This window comes from Phyllobates terribilis, unplaced genomic scaffold (assembly GCF_046119375.1).
Source record: "Phyllobates terribilis strain yellow unplaced genomic scaffold, ASM4611937v1 Scaffold_4__5_contigs__length_816908805, whole genome shotgun sequence".
NCBI lineage: Eukaryota > Metazoa > Chordata > Amphibia > Anura > Dendrobatidae > Phyllobates > Phyllobates terribilis.
This window is the reverse complement of record NW_027362764.1, coordinates 813,897,964-813,923,196: the sequence shown is the minus strand read 5'-3', so window position 1 is coordinate 813,923,196 and position 25,233 is coordinate 813,897,964. Positions and strand designations below refer to the sequence as shown.

The 25,233-nt window shown below is 50.6% G+C and overlaps 1 protein-coding gene across 2 annotated transcripts in view; it reads right to left on the bottom strand.

The window, feature by feature from the left end:
• Positions 1–25,233, bottom strand: part of ADCK5 (aarF domain containing kinase 5) — a 99,359-nt gene that overhangs the window by 3,906 nt on the left and 70,220 nt on the right. Inside the window, exons 8-14 of one of the 2 annotated variants that reach the window (XM_073680129.1) lie at positions 15,963–16,094; positions 12,088–12,171; positions 11,484–11,565; positions 11,264–11,342; positions 11,093–11,184; positions 10,446–10,695; positions 7,044–7,145 (exon numbers count right to left, since the gene is read on the bottom strand). In XM_073680129.1, coding sequence (XP_073536230.1) covers positions 7,044–7,145; positions 10,446–10,695; positions 11,093–11,184; positions 11,264–11,342; positions 11,484–11,565; positions 12,088–12,171; positions 15,963–16,094 — 821 coding nt within the window. The remainder of the gene's footprint in view (positions 1–7,043; positions 7,146–10,445; positions 10,696–11,092; positions 11,185–11,263; positions 11,343–11,483; positions 11,566–12,087; positions 12,172–15,962; positions 16,095–25,233) is intronic. The other variant, XM_073680130.1, reaches the window with a different exon arrangement.

The window sequence follows — 25,233 nt, the reverse complement described above, 5'->3', positions numbered from 1 at the left end:
CCCGGTCCTGTCCCATCAGAGCTCGAAGTTATCACAAGTTCTGTATTTTGTCGATTTTTGAGGATTGACCGGAGGGTCTCACTGAGATGAGATCTGGGGAGTTTCCGGCTGTGGACACAAAATGACTCGTTCCCCAAGACACTTAATCATAATCATCGGACATTGTCCTGGATTATGGGAGAAGTTGTTCTTGGAGGAGGTTTAAATCTAATTTTTTATTCCTGGCCATGTTCTTAAGAGATAATAGTGAGTGACCCCCTCCATGGATGAGAAGCCCCCACACATTGTGAGTGACCCCCTCCATGGATGAGAAGACCCCGCACATTGTGAGTGACCCCCTCCATGGATGAGAAGCCCCCACACATTGTGAGTGACCCCCTCCATGGATGAGAACACCCCACACATTGTGAGTGACCCCCTCCATGGATGAGAAGACCCCACACATTGTGAGTGATCCCCCTCCATGGATGAGAAGCCCCCACACATTGTGAGTGATCCCCCTCCATGGATGAAAACACCCCACACATTGTGAGTGACCCCCTCCATGGATGAGAAGACCCCGCACATTGTGAGTGACCCCCTCCATGGATGAGAAGACCCCGCACATTGTGAGTGACCCCCTCCATGTATGATATGCCCCCACACATTGTGAGTGACCCCCTCCATGGATGAGAAGCCCCCACACATTGTGAGTGACCCCCTCCATGTATGATATGCCCCCACACATTGTGAGTGATCCCCCTCCATGGATGAGAAGCCCCCGCACATTGTGAGTGATCCCCCTCCATGGATGAGAAGCCCCCGCACATTGTGAGTGACCCCCTCCATGGATGAGAACACCCCACACATTGTGAGTGACCCCCTCCATGGATGAGAAGCCCCCGCACATTGTGAGTGACCCCCTCCATGGATGAGAACACCCCACACATTGTGAGTGATCCCCCTCCATGGATGAGAAGCCCCCACACATTGTGAGTGACCCCCTCCATGGATGAGAAGCCCCCACACATTGTGAGTGACCCCCTCCATGGATGAGAAGTTCCCACACATTGTGAGTGACCCCCTCCATGGATGAGAAGACCCCGCACATTGTGAGTGACCCCCTCCATGGACGAGAAGCCCCCACACATTGTGAGTGATCCCCTCCATGGATGAGAAGCCCCCGCACATTGTGAGTGACCCCCTCCATGGATGAGAAGCCTCCGCACATTGTGAGTGACCCCCTCCATGGATGAGAAGCCCCCGCACATTGTGAGTGACCCCCTCCATGGATGAGAAGCCCCCGCACATTGTGAGTGACCCCCTCCATGGATGAGAAGACCCCACACATTGTGAGTGACCCCCTCCATGGATGAGAAGACCCCACACATTGTGAGTGATCCCCTCCATGGATGAGAAGACCCCACACATTGTGAGTGACCCCCTCCATGGATGAGAAGCCCCCACACATTGTGAGTGATCCCCTCCATGGATGAGAAGCTCCCACACATTGTGAGTGACCCCCTCCATGGATGAGAAGCCTCCACACATTGTGAGTGACCCCCTCCATGGATGAGAAGACCCCGCACATTGTGAGTGACCCCCTCCATGTATGATATGCCCCCACACATTGTGAGTGACCCCCTCCATGGATGAGAAGCCCCCACACATTGTGAGTGACCCCCTCCATGGATGAGAAGCCCCCACACATTGTGAGTGACCCCCTCCATGGATGAGAAGCCCCCACACATTGTGAGTGACCCCCTCCATGGATGAGAAGACCCCGCACATTGTGAGTGACCCCCTCCATGGATGAGAAGACCCCGCACATTGTGAGTGACCCCCTCCATGTATGATATGCCCCCACACATTGTGAGTGACCCCCTCCATGGATGAGAAGCCCCCACACATTGTGAGTGACCCCCTCCATGGATGAGAAGCCCCCACACATTGTGAGTGACCCCCTCCATGGATGAGAAGACCCCGCACATTGTGAGTGACCCCCTCCATGGATGAGAAGCCCCCACACATTGTGAGTGACCCCCTCCATGTATGATATGCCCCCACACATTGTGAGTGACCCCCTCCATGGATGAGAAGCCCCCACACATTGTGAGTGATCCCCCTCCATGGATGAGAAGCCCCCGCACATTGTGAGTGACCCCCTCCATGGATGAGAACACCCCACACATTGTGAGTGACCCCCTCCATGGATGAGAAGACCCCACACATTGTGAGTGATCCCCCTCCATGGATGAGAAGACCCCACACATTGTGAGTGATCCCCCTCCATGGATGAGAAGCCCCCGCACATTGTGAGTGACCCCCTCCATGGATGAAAACACCCCGCACATTGTGAGTGACCCCCTCCATGGATGAGAAGACCCCGCACATTGTGAGTGACCCCCTCCATGGATGAGAAGACCCCGCACATTGTGAGTGACCCCCTCCATGTATGATATGCCCCCACACATTGTGAGTGACCCCCTCCATGGATGAGAACACCCCACACATTGTGAGTGATCCCCCTCCATGGATGAGAAGCCCCCGCACATTGTGAGTGATCCCCCTCCATGGATGAGAAGCCCCCGCACATTGTGAGTGACCCCCTCCATGGATGAGAACACCCCGCACATTGTGAGTGACCCCCTCCATGGATGAGAAGACCCCGCACATTGTGAGTGACCCCCTCCATGGACGAGAAGCCCCCACACATTGTGAGTGACCCCCTCCATGGATGAGAAGCCTCCGCACATTGTGAGTGACCCCCTCCATGGATGAGAAGCCCCCGCACATTGTGAGTGACCCCCTCCATGGATGAGAAGCCCCCGCACATTGTGAGTGACCCCCTCCATGGATGAGAAGACCCCACACATTGTGAGTGACCCCCTCCATGGATGAGAAGACCCCACACATTGTGAGTGACCCCCTCCATGGATGAGAAGCCCCCACACATTGTGAGTGACCCCCTCCATGGATGAGAAGCCCCCACACATTGTGAGTGACCCCCTCCATGGATGAGAAGACCCCACACATTGTGAGTGACCCCCTCCATGGATGAGAAGCCCCCACACATTGTGAGTGACCCCCTCCATGGATGAGAAGCCCCCACACATTGTGAGTGATCCCCTCCATGGATGAGAAGCCCCCGCACATTGTGAGTGACCCCCTCCATGGATGAGAAGACCCCACACATTGTGAGTGATCCCCTCCATGGATGAGAAGCCCCCACACATTGTGAGTGACCCCCTCCATGGATGAGAAGCCCCCACACATTGTGAGTGACCCCCTCCATGGATGAGAAGACCCCGCACATTGTGAGTGACCCCCTCCATGGATGAGAAGCCCCCACACATTGTGAGTGACCCCCTCCATGGATGAGAAGACCCCGCACATTGTGAGTGACCCCCTCCATGGATGAGAAGCCCCCGCACATTGTGAGTGACCCCCTCCATGGATGAGAAGCCCCCGCACATTGTGAGTGACCCCCTCCATGGATGAGAAGCCCCCGCACATTGTGAGTGACCCCCTCCATGGATGAGAAGCCCCCGCACATTGTGAGTGACCCCCTCCATGGATGAGAAGCCCCCGCACATTGTGAGTGACCCCCTCCATGGATGAGAAGCCCCCGCACATTGTGAGTGACCCCCTCCATGGATGAGAAGCCCCCGCACATTGTGAGTGACCCCCTCCATGGATGAGAAGCCCCCGCACATTGTGAGTGACCCCCTCCATGGATGAGAAGTTCCCACACGGGTGGTCTCAGGAGGCTTTACTGCCAGCAGACATGGGACTTGGCAGCGCCATTCTTTCTTCATCAGATGATAAACCGTTGCCCGTCCTCCACAGTCCTGTCCTTGCGCTTCACACAAATGGACATCTGCAGGAATCAGACTGTGAAGTCATTATTTCTGATGATACTGAAACCTCAACCAAGAACAACTTCTCCCATCATCCAGGATAATGTGGTGATGATGCTTATTCCCCAGTGGTGGAGACCCCCATCATAGGGCAAAAGCGAGAACTAAGTGTCTTGGGGAACAAATCATTGACATTTTGGGTCCAGGAAACTCCCCAGGTCTCATCCGAGTGAGAACCTGCGATCAAGATGGAAAAAAGCGACAAAACCCAGAACTTGTGACAACTCCGAGCTCTGATGAGAAAAGAACGGGCGGCCGGCAGTCCGGACCTGCCATCAGCTAGGACCTGCCATCAGTCCGGACCTGCCATCAGCTAGGACCTGCCATCAGTCCGGACCTGCCATCAGTCCGGATCCATCTACCGGGGGGGGGGGGGGCAGAAGTGCAGAACAAGGGGCAGCGAGGCCGGGAATACGGAGGCGTCACAGGAACTTCATGGATTTGTCACTAAAATGTAACAAATATCACAACCAAAGAGGAAATGGAGGAATGTACAAATAATGAACCGAATGGGAAACCCATAGAATTATCCCTCTAAACTGCCTATAAAATGGAACTTAATCTTTATATTAAAACTAGATGGTGGCCCCATTCCAACGCATCGGGTATTCTAGAATAGGTATGCGGCCGACGGGGCGCAATCAGCAGAGCAGTGTTTAAATTTGGCAACCGCGACCAATCAGCAAAGCGGTGTTTAAATTTGGCGGCAATATCGGTGATTGGTTGCGGCCGCCGACCGCGACCCATCAGCAGAGCGATACAGAGCGGGGTTTAAATTTGGCACCAAAATTGCTGATTGGTCGCCGGCCGCGACCAATCAGCACAGCAGTGTTTAAATGTGGCGGCAAGATCGGTGATTGGTCGCGGCCGCTATTTAAATGTGGCGCACAAATCGGTGATTGGTCGCGGGCAGCGGCCGCAACCAATCAGCAGAGCAGTGTTTAACTTTAGCGCCAAGATCACTGATTGGTCGCGCTCTCCGCACACGACCAATCAGCGAATCGTATTGGTGAGGAGCGGGGAGCGCCGCTGCCTGTGCGGGTACTTCCACTCCGAGAAGCCTGGAGATGAGCGACTGCTCGCAGCAGAAGTATCCCGACCCGCAGCGCCGCTCCCCGGTTCTCCCTTCACACCCTAGCCACTGATCTCCCCACAGTATCCGCATGGTGTTACAAAGGTCCAGACATTTGTGTTAAAAATCACTGATTGGTCGCGGGCGCTGCCCGCGACCAATCACCGATTTGGGCGCCAAATTTAAATATCGGACGCGACCAATCACCGATCTTGGCTCCACATTTAAACACCGCTGTGCTGATTGGTCGCCGACGCTGCCCGCGACCAATCACCGATTTGGGCGCCAAATTTAAATAGCGGTCGCGACCAATCAGTACAGCGGTGTTTAAATCTGGAGCCAAGATCGGTTATTGGTAGCGGGCAGCGCCAGCGACCAATCAGTGATTTTTAACACAAATGTCTGGACCTTTATAACACCATGTGGATACTGTGGGGACATCAGCGGCTAGGGTGTGAAGGTAGGACCGGGGAGCGGCGCTGACATGCAATTGGTCGCGGCCGCTATTTAAATGTGCCGTACAAATCGGTGATTGGTCGCGGTCTTGGCCCGCGACCAATCACTGATCTTGCAGCTAAAGTTAACCACTACTGTGCTGATTGGTCGCGGCCGATATTTAAATTTGGCGCCCAAATCGGTGATTGGTCGTGGGCAGCGTCCGCGACCAATCAGCACAGCGCTGTTTAACTTTTGCGGTAAGATCAGTGATTGGTCGGGTCCGAAGACCGCGATCAATCATCGAATCGTCTTGGTGAGGACCGGGGAGAGGCGCTGCCTGTGCGGCTACTTCCGCTGCGAGAACCCGGGACATGAGCGGGCGCTCGCAGCAGAAGTATCCCGACCCGCAGCGCCGCTCCCCGGTCCTCCCTTCCGCATGGAGGTCAGCGACGCCGGCGGTCTTTCCGCTGCTGCCGGCCGGGACATGAGCGCCTCGCGCCGATCATCTCCTGGCTGCATCTCCATCCCGCAGATGGGTCCAGCGGTCGAGGTCCTTCTGCTGGTACCGGCCGGGAGATGAAAGCCTCGCGGCCCTCATCTCCCGGCTGCAACGCCGCTGAGCTCCGTCCCGCAGATGAGCCGCTAACGGCCGCCATCTTTTTTCTGAAATCCCGCGGCGCTGATTGGCCGCTGCCGGACCAATGAGTGACGCGGGATTTCCTGGACGGACGGACGGACAGACGGGATAAGATAATTATATAGTAGATGTGAGTGTAGAGAGGGTATTAAAATATTATCCCTAATCAGCCAAAATGATGAATAGACTGAAATCTATGACGATCTGATGGTACCGGGGGGTCATCACTAGAGCTGAATAAATCTCAGCACACGTCCCCCCAACATCAGGATGGGGATGGTTCATTATAATGTAACAGCGCACGGAATGTTTATAATTGTCCGTCAGTAACCATAGAAACAGCGACTAAGAGCGAAAACACTGAAGAGGCAGAAAGTCGCAATACTTTTGGCCAAATATACATAAGGCTATGTTCACACACGTTTTTTTCTGCTGCTAACTTTTCTCTGGCAGGAAAACAGCTGCATAAAAAAACGTGTGTATTTGTTGCGTTTTTTGCTGCGTATTTTTGACCACCCATTACTTCCTATTGGTGAAAAAACGCAGCAAAAACGCAGGTGGATTCTCTGCTGCAGAAACGCTGAAAGAAGTGACGCTCTACTTTCCAAATACGCAAACAAGGCAGAAAATATACAGCAAAAAAAAAAGCAACGTGTGAACAGGGAATTCTGGTTTCTCATAGACTTTGCTGGTACTGCTAAACGCAGCTGAAAATTTGCATAAAAATAAGCAGCAAAACACAACGTGTGTGAACATAGACAAAGAGAGGATTTGCTGCTAAGCTCTCCTGCAGCTCCACAATCCATAGGACAAGGGACTTCTGATGTGGGAGCTACACTGATAATGTGGGAGCTACACTGATAATGTGGGAGCTACACTGATAATGCGGCCACTCCTCCCCTCTCCAATGTGACATAATTCAAGTTAATTGAAATTTCCCGTATCATCAATGGACAAGACCCAACATTATCAGCCCATTATCAGGATTGAGACTCACCTCAGCGACACCTCAAACTTCAGGTGTTCCCACCTCACAGAGAGCCATCGCATTATCCCCGAGGAGTTCTGCTTCTCTAGACGCCTCCACGCTCGCACCGCACTGAGGGCAGAATACAGAGGGGGAGGCAGATGTTGTGTGGAGGCCAGATCTCATTACTCCTTATAATGAAAAATATGTATGCTCCTCCAGCTTCAAGCACCACCAACCATCAATGCTTGCTCTCCATGCAACCACCCTTCCTCCGGTCTCAGGCTCCATCGACGCTCACTGTCCATGCGACCTCCCTTCCTCCAGCCTCAGGCACCACCAACCATCAATGCTTGCTCTCCATGCAACCACCCTTCCTCCGGTCTCAGGCTCCATGACGCTCACTGTCCATGCGACCTCCCTTCCTCCAGCCTCAGGCACCACCAACCATCAATGCTTGCTCTCCATGCAACCACCCTTCCTCCGGTCTCAGGCTCCATGACGCTCACTGTCCATGCGACCTCCCTTCCTCCAGCCTCAGGCACCACCAACCATCAATGCTCACTCTCCATGCGACTGCCCTTCCTCCAGTCTCAGGCACCATCGACGCTCAATGTCCATGAAACCTCCCTTCCTCCAGCCTCAGACACCACCAACCATTGTTGCTTGCTCTCCATGCAACCGTCCTTCCTCCAGTCTCAGGCACCACCAACCATCGATGCTCATTCACCATGAAACCGCCTTTCCTCTAGTCTCAGGCACCACCAACCATCAATGCTCACTCTCCATGCAACTGCAGTTTCTCCAGCCTCAGGCACCACCAATCATCGACGCTTGCTCTCCATGCTACCGACCCTCCTCCAGCCTCATGCACCATCGACGCTCATTCTCCATGCGATCTCCCTTCCTCCAGCATCAGGCACCACCATTCGTTGACACTCACACTCTATGCGACTGCCGCTTCTCCGGTCTCAGGCACCATCGACGCTCACTGTCCATGTCACCTTCCTTCCTCCAGCCTCAGGCACCACCAACCATCAACGCTTGTGCTCCATGTGACCGCCCTTCATTCAGTCTCAGGCACCACCAAACAATGACGCTCACTGTCCATGCAACCAATCTTCCTCCAGCCTCAAGCACCCCCAACCATCGATGCCCACTCTCCATGCAACCGCCCTTCCCCTGGTCTCAGGCACCATCGACGCTCACTGACCATGCGACCTCCCTTCCTCCAGCATCAGGCACCACCAACCATCGATGCACGTGCTCCATGTGACGGCCCTTCCTCCAGCCTCAGGCACCACCAACCATCGATGCTTGTGCTCCATGTGGCGGGCCCTTACTCCAGCCTTAGGCACCACCAACCATCGATGCTTGTGCTCCATGTGACGGGCCCTTACTCCAGCCTTATGCACCACCAACCATTGACACTTCCTCTCCATGCGACCGCCATTCCTCCAGCTTTGAGCACCACCAACCATCAATGCTCACTCTCCATGCAACTGCACTTCCTCCAGCTTCAGGCATTACCAACCATCGACGCTCACTCTCCATGCAACCACCTTTCCTCCATCCTCAGGCACCACCAATCATAGACGTTTGCTCTCCTTGCAACCGACCTTCCTCCAGCCTCAGGCACCCGCAACCATCGATGCTCACTGTCCATGCAACCGCCCTTCCTCTGGTCTCAGGCACCATAGATGCTCACTGTCCATGCAACCTCCCTTCCACCAGCCTCAGGCACCATCAACCATCGACGCTTGCTCTCCATGCAATCGATCTTCCTCCAGCCTCAGGCACCACCAACCATTGACACTCGCTCTCCATGTAACCGCCTTTCCTCCAGCCTCAGGCACCACCAACCAACGATGCTGGCTCTCCTTGCAACCGACCTTCCTCCAACCTCAGGCACCCCCAAACATCTGTCACGGGTGTATCAGAGGTGACAGACAGTCGCCCTGCAGTTGGTTGCAGGAGATCTCTACGTTTAGCATTACAGACCTCTTCATTCGATGAGAGGCTGTCTCTAGGACCTAGCGGCTACCTCCCTCTGGTTAATTAGCTCCCTGGCCTGGGTGTATAAATACCTGGTGTGTCTGAGAGGGAGGTGCCAGCTATATTCACTTCTACTTGTGAAGGCTTAGCAGGAGCAGTACTTCGTCCTCTCTGGAGTTTGAGGCCGAGTTCGCATTTGTCTGGAGTCGTCTAAAGCTAAGCATTCTCCCCGTTTGTCTACCCTTGTTGTCTAGAGTTTAGTGGAGATCGACTAGTGCTCATTTCCTCCCATCCCTAGCCTTAGCCATACGCCAGGGGAAGACAGGGCGAGGAACGCGTGCGGCGATTGCTGAAGAAGCAATATAGGGACGGTAGTTGAGACAGGGTGACACTAGACTAGACTAGGAGGTCTCCACTTTCCCCTTTCCTTAGTGTCTGGACTCCCTTCCCCTCTTCCCTCTGTGTTGCAAGTCTTTCCCACACCTGGCGTGACAGCATCGATGCTCACTCTCCATGCAACCGCACTTCCTCCAGTCTCAGGCACCATCAACCATTGATGCTTGTGCTCCATGTGACGGACCCTCCCTCCAGCCTCAAGAACCACCAACCATCGATGCTCGCTCTCAATGCGACTGCCCTTACTCTAGCATTGGGCACCATCAACCATTGACACTTGCTCTCCAAGCGACCGCCCTTCCTTCAGCTTCGGGCACCACCAACAATCAATGCTTACTCTCCATGGAACCACACTTCCTCAAGCCTCAGGCATCACCAACCATCGACGCTCACTCTCCATGCATCAGCCTTTCCTCCATCCTCAGGCACGACAAATCATCGACATTTATTCTCCTTGCAACCGACCTTCCTCCAGCCTCAGGCACCTCCAACCATCGACGCTCACTGTCCATGCGACCTCCCTTCCACCAGCCTCAGGCACCATCGACGCTTGTGCTCCATGTGACCGCCCGTCCTCCAGTCTCAGGCACCACCAACCATCGATGCTCACTCTCCATGTAACTGCAGTTCCTCAAGCCTCAGGCACCACCAACCATCGACGCCTGTGCTCTATGTGACTGCCCTTCCTCCAGTCTCAGACACCACCAACCATCAACGCTTGCTCTCCATGCAACCGACCTTTCTCCGGTCTCAAGCACCATCGACGCTCACTGTCCACGTGACCTTCCTGCCTCCAACCTCAGGCACCACCAACCATCGATGCTTGTTCTCCATGCAACCGCTCTTCCTCCAGAATCGGGCATCACCAACCATCGACACTTGCTCTCCATGTAACCCCCCTCCCCCACGCCTCGTGAACCACCAACCATCGATACTCGCACTCCATGCAACTGCCCTTCCTCCAGCCTCAGGCACCACCAACGATCGATGCTTGTGCTCTATGCGACCGCCCTTCCTCCAGCCTCAGATACCACTAATCACCTGTGGGCCATGAGAAGATAGCGGTCAGCCGGGGCCCCCAGTCCTACATTAAGAGAGCGGACAGTGTTCAGGTTTCTGAAGACGAGCAGCATGGGCCGCGGTAACGCACGAAGAACTCGCATGATGTCATCAAAGTGCTCCTTGGCCATATCGTGCATATACTGGGTCTCTTCCAGAGTCAGCGCGTTGCCCAGTGTCCCTGTCAGTGACAGGGGGCGCTGCAGGAGGATTTCACAGAACAGGAAGTAATCTTCAGGGAAGACAAGAAGACTTGTTCACCACTAACATAGATGTCAAACTGTCCTAGATGTGAGACACAGCAAGAGGACAGGATACAACGATTCACCAATGGACAGTTGAAGAACATTGAAGAGTCATATGTTCTGTATGGCCGAGGCCAGAATGCTTTCCGGGACCCCTGCACGGACAGACTGAAGAGCTGGCAGCATCCATGACTTTTTCCTGTGCTGCTATTCATCTATTCTGAGAGAGCACACACCAGAAAACTACAGTTGGTGGCACATGATCAGATGATGCTTTCTTCCAGACCTGGAGAGGTGTTCATTGGTGAGACATCAGCCATCCTACTAGTGTCTGCACCACCCGATAACAGGTCTGACATTAGAAGGGACCCCCTATTCACTTGCCTTTGACTCCTAGCTGAGCAGAGAATTCCTCCATACGGTGCCGGTCCCGCAGTACAATAGACCTCCAAAGTTTACAGAGTGCGGTGCGGTCTCTGCCAGAGACAACACAAGGATGTCACAAAGCAAAAGAAGAGTATGACAAACAGGAGACAAGCCAGGACCACCTATTACCTCTCACTCAGATATTCATAGAGTCCATGATCAAGCAGGACCAGCCGAGCTCGCCCATCGGGACCCACATTCACCAACACTGGAAAGAGATGGGGGAAAGGAGTAGTAAGTGTAAAGCGCGTCCTAGAGTGGCCAGCACATGCCACCGCACGATCCCACCGCACGATCCCACAATAACTACCGCCACCATGCAGAAAACATCTGGAAGAATGGGAATTACCATTTCCAGGGTGAGGGTCGGCGTGGATGAATCCCGTGAAGAAGATCTGCTCGGCAAAAACTTTTATCACTTTTTCAGCCACCTGAAAAAAATCTTCAACAGATAAAAGCAACAAACTAAAATGGAAAATCAGAGCCCCCCATACGGAGAGGGATGACTGACTGGACATGAAGACATCCAGAGGGGCAGAGATGACCAACTCGTGGTGGATACGAGATAACAGCCGGCGAGAGTGGGCAGACACACAGCGAAGGGCGGCAGAATCTGGCCATACATGAGCGATTCGTGGGGACAGAACACTCCCCCTGACCTCATAGTAATGTCACCTGGAGCTGATGCAGAACCATCAACTGCCAGATGAGCCAAAAAACCCAAATCCTGGCACCCATCTGCTGGAGACGCCATGAGCAGCTTCTGCACGGCCATCCTCAATGCATGGTCAGACATGAGAGACCACGAGTATCCTCCTCACAAGGGTCAGACTCTGGAATCTCTCCTCCACAACCAATGGAGGCCAGGATTTATGCTCCGCAAGGCAACAACAGATAGCTGGGCTTCTCCAGCAGGGGGCACCTGTTTTATGCAATGTCCTCCAGGTACTCACATCCTTCAGCTCCAGGCCCTGCTGCTTAATGCCCTCCACACTGCTGACCTTACAGCCCTCGCAATAGTCCGCTGTCAGGACCCGCTGCAAGAAAACAGACAGACATTTAGACAGTCTGCTCCAACCGCGGAGGTACAGGCAGCGCAGTCCACAGACACTGGGAATGTGGGGACGTTTATGGTTCTAGGGGGTCTCCTCACTTCATGGTACTCTGCTTAATAAACCCTCCTCAGCACTGAAATTGTACTCCAAGAATTGGTGGATGATGGAGATCACAGGATGAAGAGGTCACTGATCCGTACATGATGGAGACAACATGATCAAATCCTCTGGATCCTCCAGTCTGGAGTCTGAGCCTCGTGCAGAAATCCTGGCACCTCCAGCCTCAACTGCTGTCAATGAGGTTATTCTTGAGGAAGGAAATCATAAGGATCCGCTGCCGGCATCTCCTGTGTAATCACCGACCAATCACATCCCCGATGTGCTCGATGGAGACAAGTCTGGAAACGCTGCAGCCAAGGGAACAGGTTCAGGCAACGCAAGCGCTCACAGCAGCGTGAGGAACATGTCACCTTGTGTCGTGTGGAAGAACGCCTCCTGGGACACTTATAGAGGCCTCTTACGGCGTTGCCTATATGGTCTACAGACTAATCTCCTTTTATCATTGTAACTAAGACAAATGCTGAGCTCCTCGCTGAAGAGGACAGGCCTCCATTCCAGCCTCCACTGCAGTCTTGCACTGCATCATGACAGCCTGTGAGAGCGATGGCCGAGTTCCGCGGACACCTGTAGCTGGACGTCTGGCTTGTAGTCTAATGTCGTTCCAGCACCTCTGATAGGTTTGTGTAGACCCTGATACCTTGTTCTTGGTGTGTGACGTCTAATTTCACTTGCAGAACACAATCTGCGCTATATTTTGAATCTGACAAGGCCACGTGGGCAACAACTCTATGACGAAGCTTCACGAGAACGTCACCCCAGTCCTGCTCCTGAAATTATGAGGAAATCATGTAGCCGGAAAGCTCTAGTCTCCATTCCCGGAACGCTCTAGCCTCCATTCCCAGTCATCAATACGTCAGTGGTAGATTGATTTGGTGGTTGGACCAATGGTGTGGACATGTTTCCATGGTGGACCAATGGTGTGGACATGTTTCCATGGTGGACCAATGGTGTGGACATGTTTCCATGGTGGACCAATGGTGTGGACATGTTTCCATGGTGGACCAATGGTGTGGACGTTTCCAAACAGCTGTTTATTTTAACACAACCCCGACCACATGTTCCTCGTACTCCGGTGAGTAGCTGTGTGGCCTAAACCTGCTCCCGCGGCTGCAGCCTCTCCGCTCTTCTCTCCATCAAACACATCGGGGACATCGTTGGTCGGTGATTACACAGGAGCTGTCGGCAGCAGATCCTGATGATTTCTACATTCAGTGGCAGAACCTTCCTCGGACGACCATTAATGACCCCAGTGAAGCACGCTCGGCCTTTGCTGCCATTTTTGGGCATGACGTTCGTATTAATAAGTCCAAAGGTTTTGGAATTTTGTTTCCATTTTTTCACCATTTGCAGATCATTAGCAAAATTATCCATCCTGTGAAGATTCGGGAGGAGGAAATATCATGGGAGGAGGTTATACACCGGGCCGGGGCAGAGAGGCCCAGAGGTTATACACCGGGCCGGGGCAGAGGGGCCCAGAGGTTATACACCGGGCCGGGGCAGAGGGGCCCAGAGGTTATACACCGGGCCGGGGCAGAGGGGCCCAGAGGTTATACACCGGGCCGGGGGAGAGGGGCCCAGAGGTTACAGTGGCATGTAAAACTTTTGGCACCCCTGCTCAAAATTCCTGTTATTGTGAACAGTTAAAGCAAGCTGAAGATGAAATGATCTAAAAGGCCTAAAGTTAAAGATGACACATTTGCTTTGTATTTTAGGAGACAAAAAAATATATATATTTTCATCTTTTACATTTTACAAATTACAAAAAGGAAAAAGGGCCCATGCAATAGTTTGTGCCCCCCTGCATGGTTCCTAGTAGCGCCCCCTTTTGCAGGTATCACAGCTTGTAAAAGCTCTTTGTAGCCAGACAAGAGTTTATAAATTCTTGTTTGAGGGATTTTCATCCGTTCTTCATTGGAGAATTCCTGCAGTTCTGTGAGATTCCTGGGGCGTCTTGCATCCGCTGCTATTTTGAGGCCACAGATTTTCAATGTTCAGATCAGGGGACTGTGAGGGCCATTGTAAAACCTTCAGCTTGCACTTTTGAAGTTGTCTATTGTGGAATTTGACGTGTGTTTAGGATCATTATCTATTTGTAGAAGCCATCTTCATTTCATCTTCATCTTTTTTACAGATATGTTTGCATCAAGAATTTCTTGAAATGTCATGGAATCCATTCTTCCCTTTACCTGTGAAATGTTCCCTGTGCCATTGGCTGCAACACAACCCCAGAGCATGATTGATCCTCCCCCATGCTTAATGGTTGGCGAGATGTTCTTTTCCTGATATTTTGTGCCCTTTTTTCTCCACATATACCTTGGATCATTGTGGCCACAGAGGTCTATTTTACCTCATCGGTCCACAGGACTTGTTTTCAAAATGCATCAGTCTTGTTTAGATTTTCTTTTGCACTTCTGACGCTGAATTTTATGGTGAGGACGCAGGAGAGGTTTTCTTCTGATGACTGTTCCATGAAGGCCCCATTTGTGCAGGTGTCTCTGAGCAGTAGAACAACGTACCACAGCTCCAGAGTCTGATAAATTTATCTGAATGTGTTTTGCAGTCAAGCTGGGTTCTGATTTGTAATCCTACAAGCAGCTCTCACTGAAATTTTGCTTGGTCTTCCAAACTTTATCTTGACCTCCACTGTTCCGAACTGAGGAAAGGGCAACTTGAAAACGCTTTGCTATCTTCTTATAGCCTTCTCCTGCTTTGTGGCCTCCACCGTTCTCAGAGCTCGGCAGCTGCTTAGAAGACCCCACGGCTGCTGTTTTTTGGCACAAGGTTAGAGGAGGTTTATATAAAGCTGGACATCTGCATCACCGGCCCTTCCTAACGATGATAGTGAACAAGCCACAACCCCAACAGGCTAATTAAGGTCTGAAGCCTTGGTCAAAGTTATCCGAGCACAAATCTCCAAGGGTGCACAAATGTTTGCATTGGCCGATTTTCCTTTTTATTATTTTTAAAATGTAAAAAGATGATATGTTTTTTTTGCCTAAAATACTAAGGAAATGTGTCACCTTTAACTTTAGGCCTTTTAGAGATCATGTCATCATCAACTTGCTTAATTGTTAATAATAAAACTACTACTAATAATAATCTTTTTATTTATATAGCGCCAACATATTCTGCAGCGCTTTACAATTCAGACAATTTACAGACATTATCATCACTGTCCCCATTGGGGCTCACAATCTACATTCCCTATCAGTCTTTGCAGTGTGGGAGGAAACCGGAGAACCCGGAGGAAACCAACGCAATCACGGGGAGAACATACAGACTCCTGCAGATGTTGTCCTTGGTGGGATTTGAACCCAGGACCCCAGCGCTGCAAGGTTGCAGTGCTAACCACTGAGCCACCGTGCCGCCCAGCTGTTCACAATAACAGTAATTTTGACCAGGGGTCCCCAAACTTTTACATGCCATGTATACACCAGGTCAGGGATGAGGGGGCCGGAGGCCATACACCTGGTTGGGAGCGATGAAGCTGGAGGTTATCCATCGGGGCGGCGGTAGATGAGCCCGGTAACAATGAGATTGAATGAATATACAGAATTTAGTGAGTAGGACGTGCAGGCCAATCCTTTTCTCCGTATATAGTATGAGTAATGACAGGTTTATGGACAGGGGTGGAGGGTGACGGGGCCTCCTACCTTGCTGGTATAATCCCAGTGTACGCGGGGGATTAACACATAGGGAAGTTTTCGGAGGTCCTGTGCACAGCGCTCAGCATTCTCTCCCTCATTCTCGAAGTCCAGCTCCTGAGAGAGTGTCTGCTTCAGGTCCTGTATGGAGGAGATATGCCCCATCAACCTCAGAGTTATGCACAGAAACTCCACATCCACCTGGATGATCAATTCCTGCTGTTATTTCACATCCTATACTCCAGTCACCTCCAGAGCTGCGGTCACTATTCTGCTGTTACATCGTGTCTTATCCTCCAGAGCTGCGGTCACTATTTTGCTGGCACATGTTGTTTTATCCTCCAGAGCTTCACTCACTATGCTGCTGTTATATCATCTCTCATCTTCCAGTCACCTCCAGAGCTGCAGTCACTATTCTGCTGTTACCATCCTCCAGAGCTGCAGTCACTATTCTGCTGTTACCATCCTCCAGAGCTGCGGTCACTATTTTGCTGGCACATGGTGTTTTATCCTCCAGAGCTTCACTCACTATGCTGCTGTTATATCATCTCTCATCTTCCAGTCACCTCCAGAGCTGCAGTCACTATTCTGCTGTTACCATCCTCCAGAGCTGCAGTCACTATTCTGGACTCATGTGCAGGATCTCAACCTCCCGCTGCTCCCTATGTAAGGTGCGGTGACTGAAGAACAAGTAACTAAGTTATCACCACTCGGTGGGCCGTGAAAACATGTAAAGTTGCTGCCGTTTTTTGGTGGAGTTCAGTACAGGAGTTACTAGGAGCAGTCAACGGTATCTGCCATGAGAGTTCACATCAAGCCAGGCTTTCCAGAAATAGTGATGAGCAGTCAAGGCTGAGCGCAGCCATCATTTCCCAAAAGGCCGGACAATTCACGTGACATGGCAGTGAATGTGGTGAACAGGGACATATGGGAGTTGAGTTTTCTGGCCGCACATCACACATTTGACTATCTGAAGACGCAACGGAGGAAGAGGAGGATGAAGACAATGATCAAGCACTACTTGTGGATGCCGACTGGCTACCAGAAAGCTGATCATGAGGAGGAGGCCTATTTGCTTTGCCCATGGGAGCAGGTAATGCCACTATATGTGCAGACTGAGCGCCATAATTTCTTGTAGATGTATGCCAGGACATCTACAGCTCTATCATAGGGCTTCAGAACCTTCACATAGAACTCCCACACCCTAGACGACCGCACATAAGACTTGCCACCTCCTTGATCCTTCAGGCAACAGTTGCATCATCTCCTGCTCCGAACCCAACGTAGAACAAGCAGATCCACCTTGAGCAGAAGGCACGAGAAGAAGCAGATCCGCCTTGAGCAGAAGGCACAAGAAGAAGCAGATCCGCCTTGAGCAGAAGTCACGAGAAGAAGCAGATCCGCCTTGAGCAGAAGGCACGAGAAGAAGCAGATCCGCCTTGAGCAGAAGGCACTAGAAGAAGCAGATCCGCCTTGAGCAGGAGGCACGAGAAGAAGCAGATCCGCCTTGAGCAGAAGGCACGAGAAGAAGCAGATCCGCCTTGAGCAGAAGGCACGAGAAGAAGCAGATCCGCCTTGAGCAGGAGGCACGAGAAGAAGCAGATCCGCCTTGAGCAGGAGGCACGAGAAGAAGCAGATCCGCCTTGAGCAGAAGGCACGAGAAGAAGCAGATCCGCCTTGAGCAGAAGGCACGAGAAGAAGCAGATCCGCCGTGAGCAGAAGGCACGAGAAGAAGCAGATCCACCTTGAGCAGAAGGCACTAGAAGAAGCAGATCCGCCTTGAGCAGGAGGCACGAGAAGAAGCAGATCCGCCTTGAGCAGAAGGCACGAGAAGAAGCAGATCCGCCTTGAGCAGAAGGCACGAGAAGAAGCAGATCCGCCTTGAGCAGGAGGCACGAGAAGAAGCAGATCCGCCTTGAGCAGGAGGCACGAGAAGAAGCAGATCCGCATTGAGCAGAAGGCACGAGAAGAAGCAGATCCGCCTTGAGCAGAAGGCAAGAGAAGAAGCAGATCCGCCTTGAGCAGAAGGCACGAGAAGAAGCAGATCCGCCTTGAGCAGAAGGCACGAGAAGAAGCAGATCCGCCTTGAGCAGAAGGCACGAGAAGAAGCAGATCCGCCTTGAGCAGAAGGCACGAGAAGAAGCAGATCCGCCTTGAGCAGAAGGCACAAGAAGAAGCAGATCCGCCTTGAGCAGAAGGCACAAGAAGAAGCAGATCCACCTTGAGCAGAAGGCACAAGAAGAAGCAGATCCGCCGTGAGCAGAAGGCACAAGAAGAAGCAGATCCGCCTTGAGCAGAAGGCACAGGAAGAAGCAGATCCGCCTTGAGCAGAAGGCACAAGAAGAAGCAGATCCACCTTGAGCAGAAGGCACAAGAAGAAGCAGATCCGCCGTGAGCAGAAGGCACAAGAAGAAGCAGATCCACCTTGAGCAGAAGGCACAAGAAGAAGCAGATCCACCTTGAGCAGAAGGCACAAGAAGAAGCAGATCCACCTTGAGCAGAAGGCACAAGAAGAAGCAGATCCGCCTTGCGCAGAAGACATAAGCAGTTCTACCTTGCGCAGAAGGCAGAAGAAGCAGATCTGCCTTGAGCAGAAGGCAAAAGAAGCAGATCTGCATTGAGCAGAAGATAGAAGAAGCGGATCCACCCAAAGGACACAGCAGAAGAAGAAGCAGATCCGCTCAGAGGAGACAGCAGAAGAAGCAGATCTGCATTGAGCAGAAGATAGAAGAAGCAGATCCGCCCAGAGGAGACAGCAGAAGAAGCAGATCCGCCCTGAGGAGATGGCAAAATAAGAAGTAGATCCGCCCCAAGCCGACGGCAGAGAAAAAGAACATCTGCCTAAAGCCAACAGCAGAAGAAGCAGATCCGCCCCAAGCAGTCGGCAGAGAAAGAAGCAGATCTACCACCAGCTGTCGGCAGAAGACGCAGATCCACTCCAGCCGACAGCAGAAGAAGCAGCAGATCTGTCTCGAAGAGAGAGCAGAAGCAGATCCACCCTGAGCTGATGGCAGAAGCACATCTGCCTCGAGAAGTCAGCAAAGGAAAAAGCAGATCTGCCCAGAGCTGACAGCAGAAGAAGCAGATCTTTCCCAAGCCGAGGGCAGAAGCAGCAAATCTGCCTTGGGCAGAAGGGCTGAAAAATCAGCTTTGCCCCTATAACTTTTGGCTCATGTCCAGCTTTGCATCACCTATGCCACCATCCTCCTCCTCGACATCCCAATGTGGATCCTAGGTCATGTCCATCTCACAATAATCATCATCATTGACTCGGCTGACAGTTGTTTCGGTGTAAGAAATGTCCTGACCTCTTTGCCCCCCTCCTGATTCCCAACTCTAGATTTGCCCTGGCTCAGAGTAGCAGTAACTCCTTGGCTGCCACCATTGCTACCACCACCAACGCAGCTATGAGTCACGTCTTCAATGTGCTCTGCCCACTTTTCCTCCAAGATCAAACGCTGACTGTTCTTATCCAATACATCCACTGAAAAACTTGTTGTTGGAAAAATATCTTCCTTAGGCCCTGTGCTGTGGCTTAGGGAACCAAGGGGCAGAAGAGATAAATCACTGATGGGAATTAAAATCTGTAATGTGAAAGATTGACTGTTGCGGTGGCGAAGGAAGTGACTGACCAGAACATGGACTCATAATGACTGCCGATGTTAGAGGAAAAATTCTGCTGGAACGGAGATGACTCATGTCAGACAAGATGGCCACAGCACTTTTGTGGATGGGTGCACAAATAAGATCCTGTCCCGTAGATATATAGACAAAAATTTGTCACTGCCGATCGGTGTAATGGTGAGATTTATTATAAAGAGCAATCCAGAACGGTAAACGTTTTGGTCAGCAATAGACCTTGGTCAGTAAACAGATTGCAATGTTGAGACTACTAGGAGCTCAGTGGGTGTGATACCGCGGCGGCACGGCTAGCGACCGAAACGTTTACCACCATTCTGGATCGCTTTTTATAATAAATGTCACCATTACACCTATCTGGAGTGATGAATTTTTGTCTAGTATCTATGAGACGACTCATGTGACATATATTCCATAATGCTCTCAGCTTCCTCTGATATGAGGCAAAGGTTGCCAATTCTGACCTGCGATTGGTAGTCCTACTACCCAGACGCCTACTGCCAGTGCTGCTGCTGCTCGTGGCTCCTGCTTTCTAGTGCCAGATGCCATGGTATGTTTTCTTTACTTTTACTTTACCACATCCATTGCCACTTTTTCTTTTACCATACAATTTTTTACCACACTAGATTTAGCTTTTGAACCATGTCATAGAAAAATTAAGACCCCCACCACCCTCACGCAGAATCCCTAGTAGGAGAAAGATTACACTCTAAAACCGTTTTGTTAATAGGACCATAAGTTTAACATATGGCAAGAGAGAAAATTACGTATAGCCAAGAAGTGACAAAACTAATTAAAATCCCCTTTGAGGATGGGACTGCCTGCGGTGACCAAATGGTTGAAGCAGGATATCTATTGTGGGAGACAGACAGAGTCTAGGGTTTGTGGATTGAAGAGAGATAAGCTGTTATGATGCAAGAACCTCCCCAGACTTTGTCTCTCCAATGTACAGTTATAAATATTGGGGTTAGTACTGATCAGATATTGATGGGACATACATTTTCAGCTTCAGGACTAACAAGGGAAGAATATGTATATTTTTCATAACTGTGAGACATGTCAATCAGCCACAAATTAATAGTGACAAGATAGCTGACAACAGCCATGCCATGTTTCCTATCTATGGAAAAGAAAAATCCTCCACAAAAAATATGACTGATATTGAATGTCTGTGATCGTCAGGTGTGAAGATATTGTGAATGTTGGGAATTTCATAATTTTCTGAAACTGAAGCCACATCCCATGACCAGCCCTGTTGTGAGTCATCAAGGGGAGGTGTGCGAGTGTAACTTAGGTGCTGATAAAAAGACAAGGCAAATTATGAGGAGTTCTGTTCAATGCTGGAATATACATCGCCGTGAAGGAATGAATCACATTTACGGACGTTTTCTTTAGGAGTGTTTTCCTCCATAAATCTGAAGCCATTGCTGTGATGTCAGGTTAAGCAAGTTTCGTTTGTTAATCCGGTTTATTTTATGTAATGTAATTGTATATGCTGTATTGTTTTCTCCCCTTTGCAAAACCTTTTGCATATTTTTTTTTATAAACACTGCCTATCTTTCTGGATTAAATATATCATTTAATAGTTCTGTTCCTTTTGTCCTGTAAACCGCAGCCCGAAGCCATACGCTACCTGTCGGGTCTCCAATCAGCCTATAAACGATTGGTGATGGCAGCAAGTAGTTAGTTTTGTTATTGTTTCACTTGTATGTGACCGTACCAGGGGAATATACATATTTGCCATGCATTGGAATTAGAGGTGTATATACCATATGCTCACTGAGTTCTCCAATAACCGGCTTAAAGGGAATTTGTCACCCCTTTGGTGTTATCAGACGTCTAATATGGGCATACAGGTTATAGAAATGTGAATCTATACTTACCTGTGCGGCCCATATTACAGGTCTGATTGCAGAGAAATCTCTTTTTATTCAATCCGTTTTTCTAGGCTGGGCGACGCCAAGAAATGCCCACCTATATGCTTAATTTAAATATTCCCCCCCTCCCCGCTGTTATCTTAATAGTATCAAGCCATCGGGTTGCTGGTCTTCCTCTTCGCCTTGTTCCTTGTATTCTTTCGACCAGGATTGTAACATCCCTAGCGGCGTGCTTGCATGGTGCACCACCTCCCACCATGCAAGACCGCAATCTTACCTGTCAGTCCATGCTGCACTGTTTGCTCCAGTACCTGCTCTGTCCATGTCTCTTGTCTGATTGCTTAGGGCGTCGGCGCGGCTTTCTGCTCGTTTCTTATAGCTACTGTGTGCACAGTCCTAATGCATCCCCAGCCTATTGCTGTGAGTCACTGGATACTTAAACCCCCTCAACCCAGTAGGAGGTGCCTGAGCAACACTTTCACTCAGTTTGTCTTTTGCAACTGAGTTGCCAGGTCCTGTCCTGTATCTAGTCTGTTCTGCCACCCTGGGGGCTGAGTACCCAGGGCCGCTACCTGTATCTCTGACTTCTAGTCTGTTTCCGCCACCCTGGGGGCCGAGTTCCCAGGCTCGTTCCTGTATCTTGTTCCCGGTTCAGTTCCTGTCTGAACATGTCCTAGCCCGTTACTTGTTTCTCTCTATGTCCATACCTTCCCTTTTCCTGCAGTGTATCAACCTGCACCTAACTCCAACTCGTTGTCTCTATACTTCTGTTTGTGAGTTTTATGTCCACTCGCTACTTCATTGTAAGTACCTTGTGTGTATCTGGTTCTGCTTGTCCCCTTTCCCTGCCTCTGTATCTACCTCCTGTGTTCTTACCATCTGCCTGTATTTTCCAGTCTGTTCCATGTGAACAGAGCCCTGTCCTATCTGCCTTCACCTTCTGCTCTGCTTGTTCACCGCTCCGGCGGTTCCGCTCTGCTCCGCTTGTTTACCGCACCTGCGGTTCTGTTCTGCTCTGCTCGTTCACCGCTCCAGTGGTTCCGCTCTGCTCGTTTACTGCACCTGCGGTTCTGTTCTGCTCTGCTTGCTCACCGTTCCGGCGGTTCCGCTCTGCTCCGCTTGTTTACCCCACCTGCGGTTTTGCTCCGCTCTGCTTGTTCACCGCACCTGCGGTTTTGCTCCTCTCTGCTTGCTCACCGCACCAGCGGTTTTGCGCCGCTCTGCTTGTTCACCGCTCCTGTGGTTTTACTCTGCTAGTCTACCGCACCTGCGGCTCTGTTCCTGTATCCCACTCTGTACTGGTCCCTATCCAGCCTGCGTTAATACCTGCCAGTATCTGCCTGTCTGCATTCCAGCCATGCCTGTCAGCACCCGCCTGTCTGCATACCAGCTGTGCCTGCCAGTACCCACCTGCTTTCATACCAACCGTGCCTGCTAAGTACCCACCTGCTGTCATACCAGCCGTGCCTGCCAGTACCCAACTGTCTGCATACCAGCTAACCTGCCTGTTCCTGCATTCCCTGGTGTGGGTCAACAGCCGTGTCCGGAGCCTGACCTGGAGTAGCACCTGGTCCCTCTGCTCGGTTCCTCCCTGGTGCACGGAGTCGACTGAGCAGCCGTGCGACCTTGGTCGGATCGGGTTGATACTTCGTTACGCCCCTCCAGGCACTCCTCGGTTCATGGTACAGTGGGATCACTAATCACGCTCGTCAGTCCAGGCGCGAGCGTAACAATGATGTAATTCTCTAGTGATTGCTGTCTTCGTATGATGTTTCCAAAGTAGGCAAGTCATAACTTGGTTATTCTTGCTTCGAGTTACATGGCTGACTTGATTTGTTCCAAGATTGATTTGTTTGTTCTTCTTACCATCCATGGTATTGATAACATCCTTCTCCAGATCCACATTTTGAAGGCGTTGATTCTCTTCTGTCTTGTTTCTTTATCGTCCAGGTTTTGCATCCATATGTTACCACAGAAAAGACACCAGACTATGTAAGAGCCATGTCTTCGTTACCAGTGAAATTTTTCTAGATTTGAAGACCTTGTCCATGGACTTCATTGTTGATTTGCCCATAGCTATTCTCCTTTTGACTTCCGATGTCATCGCTGCATGTGATCATTGATACAAGTAGGTTGAAGTCCCATGTTGAGCTTTCCATCTCGACACTCCGTAATAGGTCCTTCATTCCATCCACGCTTGTTGCTATCAATGTTGTAGCATCTGCGTATTTAAGATTATTGATAATTTGTCCAGCAATTTTGATTCCTTCTTTTTCATAAGAAGAGGAATGGTGACCGGATGCAGCCTTGTCTGATGCCTCGCTCTACTTTGAACAGTGCCGTGTCGTCATGTTCATTTCAGACTCTTGCTTCTTGGTCGATGTAAAAGTTCCTAATTATACTGATTAGATGGTTCAGCACAACCAAACCTTCCATGGTATTCCAAAGTTCCTGGTGTTCAACACAGTCGAAGGCTTTGCTGTAGTCGATGAAGCAAAAATAGATCTCCTTGCTGTTTTCTTTGGCCTTTTCCATTATCCGTCCAATGTTGGCAATCACATCTCTTGTTGCTCTGCTTTTTCTGAATCTTCCTTGTTCCTTCGGAGGCTCTTTATCAGTGTAGCCTTTTTTGTAGGATCTTCCGTAGTATTTTGCTGGCATGAGGTATGAGCACAATAGTCCGACAGTTTCCACAGTCTGTAGCATCTCCCTTCTTCGGAATAGGAATAAACACGGATCTTGTCCAGTCCTTGGGCCATTTACCAGTTGTCCATATCTGTTGACACAGGCATGTGATGAAATCAACTGCCGCTTCAGAAGACTTTATTAGCTCTATTGGAATATTGTCACATCCAGAAGCTTTGTTGTTTGACAGAAGCTTTATCGCAGCAATGACTGTCTTTCAGGATGTTTGGCTGGCTATCATTTCCAGACTCAGTTTCTTCCCGTATCACTGAGTCGTTCTTGTAGAGGTGCTCCGCGTATTCACTCCATCTTTCGTTGATATGTTCTGGCCGAGTTAGTTTATTCCCGTTGGCGTCTTTCAACATGCCCACTCTTGGCTGAAACTTTCGTCTTATCTCTTTGATCCTTAGGTATGCCTTCCTGCTCTTGCCCCTCAGATGTTTGCTTTATCTCTGTACATATGTTATGGTAATAAAGTTCTTTGTCTGCTCGAATGGCTCTCTTTAGTCTTTTACTGATGTCTGCGTCCTGCTTGTTACCTTTTGCCATTCATCTTTTTTTGAAGATCTTAAGGGTCTCTCTGTTAACCATGGCTGCGGAGGTATCTTCTACTTTTTTTTGTCGGCTTTCTGGCTTCTTCAGTAATAATAGTCTTTATATGTGTCCATAATTTCTCAAGCTTTCTTTGATCTGCGTCCACTGATATAAATCAGTTGTGCAGGCAGTTCCAGAAAACTTAAGGTAAGTTGGTCAAATCAGATTGGAAACGGGATGTCGCCTAGTCGGTTTTGACTCTACTCTTTGCTGGTAAAAGTAAATGATTAGTTCCACAGTCAGCTCCTGGCCTTTTCACGGTAATGATCGATGACCTCCATCTTTGGAGAACACATATGTGTTAGAACCCTCCTATTTGTTTTTTCCATCTTGTGTTTTGCGGTCACGTGACCATCTGCCTTTATATTCCAGCTCCGCCTTTTTGGCTGTGCTGGACTTCAGTGTTGTTTGACTGTTTTGCTAGCCAGGTGCTTCGGTGCCTATCTCTATCAGTTCGCTTGGTCATTCTGGGACCTCTAGTACCT